The 7801-nt window shown below is 46.6% G+C and overlaps 1 protein-coding gene across 1 annotated transcript; it reads left to right on the forward strand.

Annotated features, from left to right (window-relative positions):
- Positions 1–311: 311 nt before the first annotated feature.
- On the forward strand, positions 312–7304 carry LOC139310642 (thiol S-methyltransferase TMT1A-like). The gene is made up of 2 exons (XM_070934840.1): positions 312–841; positions 6371–7304. Exons 1-2 carry the CDS (start codon positions 350–352, stop codon positions 6605–6607), a joined length of 729 nt encoding a protein of 242 aa, XP_070790941.1. The 5' UTR covers positions 312–349; the 3' UTR covers positions 6608–7304.
- The last annotated feature ends 497 nt before the right edge of the window (positions 7305–7801 follow it).

The following is a 7801-nucleotide window of genomic DNA, read 5'->3' on the forward strand; positions in this document are numbered from 1 at the left end:
AGACAGCTGGTCATCTGCATCCGAGGGTCATTGAAGCTCTTGGACACTTATCTGTATCCTTGGGGTCCCCTGAGTAGTGGTGCTGGTTCCTGTTGCCTACAATTTTTCCTCTGGAAATCCATTCCTACTTCCACACCATTCAAACAGTGTTCATCTCAAATTGTATAACTAAATGATTTTTTTTAAGAGACTGAAAGATTCGCTGTGGCTTTAAAGAAGAACTGGAACAGATCCCAACTGGGAACAGCATGTTACACATCATTAAAGGAACAGAGTGTAGCAGGGAGTATTTAAAGCAAATCATTGAGGGGGCCAAGCAAGAAGGGTTTCTCTTCCTAGTCTGGCAACGATGCTGGTTCTCATCTTCCAACAATGCATGAAAATCCTCACCCTGCCCATCCATGTGCTTGCCTATTTTGGCTTATGGGATCCTATTGGTAAAAGACTTTTCCCATTTTTCTTGTACTGGTACAGCAAATTCTACCATATGAAAATGCACAAGTTAAAGGAGACACTGTTCAAGAACATGCAGGACTTTGCCGACTCCTCGGGAAAGCTCCACCTGCTAGAGATTGGCGTGGGCTCTGGCACCAACTTTCAGTTTTATCCCCCGAACTCTTGTGTGACCTGCCTGGACTACAATCCCCACTTTCGAAATTTCCTCCTGCAGAGCATGGCTCAGAACACGCACCTCCAGTTCGAGAATATTTTGGTCGCCTCCGCCGAGAAAATGTCTTCGGTGTCGGACAACTCTATGGACGTGGTGGTTAGCACGCTGGTGCTTTGCTCTGTGAACAGCCCCCAGGCTGCCTTGAAGGAGATTCTGCGAGTGCTCAGACCAGTAAGTCAAAGGGCAAAGAGGGAAAGTTAAAAGTCTGGTCTATCCAGACCACCGAATAATGGGCACAAGGCAGGTGTGCACGCTTTGAAAATAATGAGCACTATGCAGGGGTGCATGGGAGCAAGGGCTTTAGATCCCACGAAAACAGTATCTCTCTGCTGCTTTTTATGCTGCTAAATTTCGGGCTGAACCTAAACTGGATTCCTGCTTAAAGCAACTGCACCTTTCCTGCCTGCCCTGCGTTTCTGAATCATTTTCAGACTGTGCAACAACTTCAAAGAGTATATCCATAACTTTTATGTTAGTAAATGGCAGCAACCTTCTGGCCTGAGATAGGGTCCTGGCTGGTACTTCAGTGAGACATCTCCAGAAAACATTAGGTTGAAGTTAGATTGAAAAGTTAAAACAACATCTCTGTGAAATGACAAACCGCTTTTGAATGGTTTCCAAAAATGCTTTCCCCGGTGTGGAAATCTGCATCAACTCATGAGGGATCAAGTTTGATTTGGAGGAAACCTGAGTAGGAACCAGAATAAATCAAGCTGACACTGTAGCAGGAGGACAAGGACGGTTGGTTACATGAGGAAAACATGAGGGGGTGGAAGCATTATGCTGAAACAGCAAAGGCTGTGCCAATATGGTTATGTCTGTTGTTGCACAACACTACTTTGGGAGGTTGTTTGGCTAGTCCCTGATCCTGCAGAAGCCTCTGTACAGCACGATATCTTAAGTAAATAGACTAAAGACTGCCCTTCACCTTTAAATAGAAGTTTTAGATGCTGCCCCAAATCTGCCATTTCCCTGCAGAAGTTAAAAACTGTTCTTCTAGTCACTAAGAGTTCATATCCCCAGAAAGTTGTATAACAACAGTCTTGATTACAGTCTTGAAATTACATTTTTATGTAATTTCAAAGCGTTCTGTGTTGTAGCACGGGAATAACGAGAGGCACAAGCAGGCTAGTAACAACAGCTCTTTAATTCAGGGTGAGACTTCAGCAAAAACTCACAGGCAGCAGCCCTCTTTATATACTTTCCAGAGGTAACCAAGAACCAATCAGAATTCACTATGCATTTGAATTTCCCGCACAAAATAGATACATACACAACACCCCTCCCTTCCCAGAAGGCACTTATTCTATCTATTTACATATTTACATACAAAATCACGCAGGTGACCAGGGCGTGTCTTAATCCTGGTTGACCTGCGCAGTTCAGTTGTTGGCAAGGCGTCCAGCCGGTCAGAGGGACCTCCCGTCTCTCCCGGCTCTGCCAATGGAACCTCCTGGATTTCTCCAGAGGTGTGGCGATCTCCGGCTGGGAGTGTCAGCTCACTGGGGCGGCGCTGGAACTCAGGGTTGCCAGATAAGTATTCCAGCTTGCTTGAGCTTGAGGTAGCTGTGTCGGAGAGACTTGGGTAGTTAGGACATGGGGTTTCGTTTGGTAAACGTTTTCGCAATTGATCTATATGTCTCCTCCAGATTTTACCATGCCCAATATCTACTGTGTATGACTTTGGGCCAGTAATTCCTACGATGGTTCCTTCTACCCATAATGGTCCATTGATGTAGCTTCTAGCAAAGACTAGTGATCCTACTTCGAAGTGTCTTAGTCCTCCCCCTTCCCCGGTGAAACTATCAGAGGAGTAGTTAGGATGCAGTCTGTCTAGAATGCATCGTAGCTTTCGGCCCATTAAAAGTTCGGCCGGGCTGCGGCCCGAAGTGGGGCACGGGGTGGCATGCTGTACTGCTAGGAACTCATCTATTCTAGTCTGCCAGTCCCCAGCATCGAGTCGGGAGAGGGCTTCTTTGGCCATTCTTACAAATCGTTTAACAAGGCCATTAGAAGCCGGATGAAAAGGAGCGGATAGTGCATGTCTAATGCCTAGTTCAGCTAGGTAGCCTTCGAATTGAGTTGCCGTGAATTGGGGCCCATTGTCGGACACCAGAGTGTCCAGCAACCCGTGTGTTGCAAATAGTTTTCTGAGTACTTTGATTATGGCCTCAGAAGTGGTCGATAGCATTAGGGCGATTTCGAGCCACTTAGAATTTGCATCTACGATAATTAGGAAGTTTTGGCCCTGGAACGGGCCAGCGAAATCTATGTGAATCCACCCCCATGGTCCTTTTGGTTTCTCCCACTCCCGAACAGGCGCTATGGGGGGATCTGGGCGGGACTCCTGGCAGGGCCTACACTTCCCTACCCACTCAGTAACATCTTGATCGAGATGTGGCCACCAAACATAGCTACGAGCTAGGCCTTTCATACGAACAACCCCAGGGTGACCCTCGTGCAACATTTCTAGGACCCTGTACCTTAATCGCGATGGAATGACCACCCTGTCACCCCACAACAAGCAACCCCCCAACATTGACAGTTCATTTTTCTTATTGAAATACAATTGGAAGTCACCACCGTCCACCTTGGTAGGCCAACCCCTCGTTACCCAGCCCATTACTGTGCGCAAAACAGAGTCTCTGGCAGAAACCCTCGCCACTTCATTTGAAGAAATGGGGCCCGGGGAAACAATGTCAAGCAGTAAAACCGGGGCTTCCGGGGTCGGGTTGTCCAATAGTTCCAGTAGAGGACATCGGCTGAGGGCGTCAGCATGTCCTAAGGTTTTTCCTTGTCAGTGGAGCAGTTTGTACGAGTATGCGGCCAAAAATATAGACCATCTGGTCATCCGGGGGGAGAGGGCCGCCGGGGTCGGTTTATCTCCAGCCAAAAGTCCCAAAAGAGGCTGGTGGTCTGTAATGAGCTCAAACGTGCGGCCAAAAAAATATTCGTGAAATTTTTTGACCCCCGCTACAGCCGCTAGTGCCTCCCTATCTAGTTGGCTATAGTTCCTTTCAGCACTAGACAGAGTGCGAGAGTAATAAGCGATGGGCGCCTCTAACCCATTCGGCAGTCTATGGCCTAAAACTGCGCCAACGTCAAAGGGGGAAGCGTCACAGACTAACACCAGAGGTAGTTCAGCATTGTACTGAATGAGGAAACTGTCCTCGGACAAAAGTCTCTTTACTGCATTGAAGGCAGTTGCTTCTCGCTTGCCCCAAACCCATGGAACGTTTTTTCCAAGGAGCCTGTGCAGAGGCTCCGCAACGGTGGCTTTCTGTTTCAAAAATATCGTATAGAAGTTGAGTAGGCCCAAGAAGGCCTGCAGTTCAGCTTTTGACTTGGGGGTGGGCGCGCCTTGGATGGCCCTCACCTTGCTTTCTGTGGGGTGAATGCCTGAGCCGTCGATTCTGTAGCCTAAGAATTCCACTGATGGCACTGCTATCCTGCATTTATTCCATTTGAGTTTAAGTCCCGCTTCTCTGAATCTGGTTAGGACTTGTCTAACCCTTTGGCCCAACTGCACTTCGTCCTGGCCACTAATCAAAACGTCGTCGAAATATGGGACGACGTCTGGGAGGCCTTGTAGAAGGCGCTCCATGGTACTTTGAAAAAGTCCTGGGGCGATGCTGACCCAAAACTGAAGCCTGGTGCATTTGAAGGCACCTCTGTGGGTTACTATAGTTTGAGATTCTGCCGTAGCGTCATCTACTGGCAGTTGCTGGTACGCCTGCGCAAGGTCTAGCTTCGTGAATAGCTTGCCAGGGCCCAGGGAGTGTAGTAGATGGTGGACTATAGGAACAGGTTAGGCGCTCTGCTGCAACGCCTTGTTAATCGAACACTTATAGTTGGCGCAAATTCTAATTGAGCTATCTGTTTTAACTGGAGTAACTATTGGAGTTTCCCACTTAGCGTGATCTACAGGAACTAGCACCCCTTGTTTAATTAGCTTGTCGAGCTCCTCATCGATTTTGGGTTTTAAGGCAAAGGGGACTCGCCTTGCCTTCAGTCTAATGGGCGCTATGTTGGGGTCTAAATTGAAAGAAATAGGGGTCCCCACGTATTTGCCTAGAGTCTCTTCGAAAATGTCCCGAAACTCGTGAAGCAGTGTTTCTTTCAGTGATGATCCATTGATGTTATGGACGCCCGTGAAGCCCATGCCGAGGGCTTCGAACCATTTCATGCCCAGTAGACTCAGAAGGGGCTTGCTGACGACGGTCAGAGGCAGCTCTTTCTGGAACTCGCCGTAGGTGACCCGGAACGTGCCCACTCCTTCAACGGGAACTCGGTTTCCCTGGTAGTCGAGTAGGCGGATTTTCTGTCGGGATAGCTGGCTTTTCTGAAGCTTGGGCAGGAGTGCCTTGAGTGTTGACCAGGACATGATCGATAGCGTAGACCCGGTGTCGATCTCCATTTCGCACGATTTGCCATCAATTTCTACTTTCGTGTAGACTTTCTCATCATCGGGTGTGCTGGCTTGGCCGATTGTCGTGCTGTAGGTTTCCCGCTTTTGAGGTTCGTGCCGTTTTCTTGTGCCGTCATCTTTGATTGACTGTTTTGAACGAGCCGATTCTGGTTGGTCGCGGTAGTCACGTGGTTTTCGACTACGCGGAAGTTGAGCTCTGCAAACTCGTGCTAGATGGCCTTTTCTATCGCAATGCCTGCAGATGGCTTCTCTGTATTTACACGACTGTCTCTCGTGATCCCCGCCACAGCTGGGGCAGTTCTCGTGGCGACGACTTTGTTCACTCGATCTCTTTTCTGTATGGAAGATGTCCTCGTCCGACTCTTCCTCTGTGCTGGTTCGCACCTCTTCTCTGTGGACGGGGGCTGTTTTCGGCCCGTCCTTGCTTGAATTGGGATGCTGCAGCGCTTCCAACGCCTTCGTTGATGCCTCGTGTGCTTGGGCTTCATCTAGCGCGCCGGCTAGCGTTAGGTCTGGCTTGGCTAGAAGGCGCCTTTGCAACCGGGTATCACGAACCCCGCAAATGAATTGTTCAAGCAATGCATCGTCTAAGTCTCTGTAGTCACAATGCGTAGTGGCTTTTCGAAGCGCGGCCACATAAGCACTGACCGGCTCCCCTTCTTTTTGAACTCTTTGCCGGAGTTCGTAGCGCTGAACGAATTTTGACAGGACTGGATCGTAGTGAGCCTTCAGGTTGGCTTGAAGGACATCCCAGGGTACCGTCTGTACTGGGGTTGGCTCGCAGAGGGATTCTGCCATCTCGAATATGTCTGGCCTGCAGTGGCTTAAGAACAGAGCCCGTTTCCTGTTTGCGGAGAGCCCTTGCATTTCGCTCACTTCCAAGGAGCACTCGAACCTTGTTAGATACGATCCCCACTTCTCTAAGGTCGGGTCGAAGGGTTTTGGCGGAACGTAGGCAGACATGCTGCGTCACCCTGGTTGAAACTCCCAGCGCTTTTTGATTTGCCTCTTGTGGCCTCAATCCCACCTTCGTCGCCAATGTTGTAGCGCGGGAATAACAAGAGGCACAAGCAGGCTAGTAACAACAGCTCTTTAATTCAGGGTGAGACTTCAGCAAAAACTCACAGGCAGCAGCCCTCTTTATATACTTTCCAGAGGTAACCAAGAACCAATCAGAATTCACTATGCATTTGAATTTCCCGCACAAAATAGATACATACACAACATTCTGCTTTATATGATTCTTTTTTGTATTATTTTATTTTTTCCAGGGTGGTGCATTCTATTTCACTGAACATGTAGCAGCTGGCAGATCAACCTGGACCTCCTTCTGGCAACAAGTCTATAACCCTACTTGGAGACATGTGACAGCTGGGTGCTCCTTGTTAAAAGAGACCTGGAAAGATTTGGAGAACGCAGGGTTTTCTAAACTGAACTTGGAACACATCATAGTCGTGTTGTTCCCAAGTGTAATTGGTCCCCATATTTATGGATACGCTGTGAAGTAATTTAAGAGAAAGCATCTCTTAATTAGAATTAGAGGAATTAACAGTGACAATGCATACGCTGCAATAAGAAAAGTGTTTATTCTATACAATTCAGAGTGGAGAAAGGCTCCTAAAAGTTCCGGCTGCACTAAACCTAAATGGCTAACTTGGATTAGATTGGTTTGGAGGGAGGACAAATAAATGTTAAAATAAAAATAAAAAGAATATTAATATAAAATAATTTATATAAATATATAAAAGAAAAAAACAATCCTACTATCAAAAGATTATGTGGGGGTGAAAAAAGCCCCCTGCCATTTTGCTGTGGCATCACTCAGTCCTCCATGTTAGCTTCCCAGGAGGAAAAGCTAGAGGAGGGCTGTTTTTGAGTATTACTCGCAATCTCTATGGAGTTCTCTAAGAACAAACTGGTAATGGACAAAGCCCTACCTTAAGCACAAGCAGAGCAGGGAATCTTGCTTAAATAATACTTTAGGCAGAAGCTTTTGTTGGCCTTTAGGGGAGGCCTACCCAGAAAGATTTTTCTCAGCTTCTTAACCCCTGTAGTTGTAAAAGTCTGCATATGTTGGCATGGGATTAGACTGAAAGCTAAGGCTTAGAATTTAGAAACTGATAATGTATCAAGCTTGCTAACTGCTGAATTGTGTATTTCCTTATTTTACTTATTGTGCTTTTCATTTTCAATAAAAAAAGGGGGCTTGGGGTTTTGGTGGTTGTTTTTGTTTTTTGTTTAAGAACCTTGTCTCGTGGCTTTTTCTGAATATGGCAAATGCAAATATCAGGTCTCCTGGTTGTGAGGTATATTGTGAGTTGTGTAACTGACCCATGGAATAATCACTTTTAAGTGGGGACTGAGAAGAGGCGTGTTGTTGAACCTTAAGCTGATACTACTATGTTTATAGAAACATTTTTGGGAAACAATTTGGCACATCTCTTTAGTGCCACCCCATCCTATTTCTATCATTTACAAAAGGTCCCAGATTTGTGGCCAACTAATGGAAAGTGTGCAGCACAAAGAATCTTCCCTGTTGATAGCCTCTGGGAGATTCCAGATTTCCAAAATCATAGCTTTAGATGTTCTCAACCTTGTGCTTTTTTCATTTTTAAAATTTATTATAGTAAAAGACTTATATAGAACAAAACAAAGTGTTTAGAACTAAAAGAGGAAGGATGGACATAAAATACAAGGTTTTA

This window comes from Pituophis catenifer, unplaced genomic scaffold (genome assembly GCF_029215685.1).
Source record: "Pituophis catenifer annectens isolate HBS135680 unplaced genomic scaffold, rPitCat1.0.hap2 SCAF_2, whole genome shotgun sequence".
Taxonomy (NCBI): Eukaryota; Metazoa; Chordata; class Lepidosauria; order Squamata; family Colubridae; genus Pituophis; species Pituophis catenifer.

Coding starts and splice junctions, on each gene's coding strand:
- LOC139310642 (XM_070934840.1), top strand. CDS start 350: ATGCTGGTTCTCATCTTCCAACAATGCATGAAAATCCTCACCCTGCCC. Junction 842..6,370: donor TTCTGCGAGTGCTCAGACCA/GTAAGTCAAAGG, acceptor TATTTTTTCCAG/GGTGGTGCATTCTATTTCAC.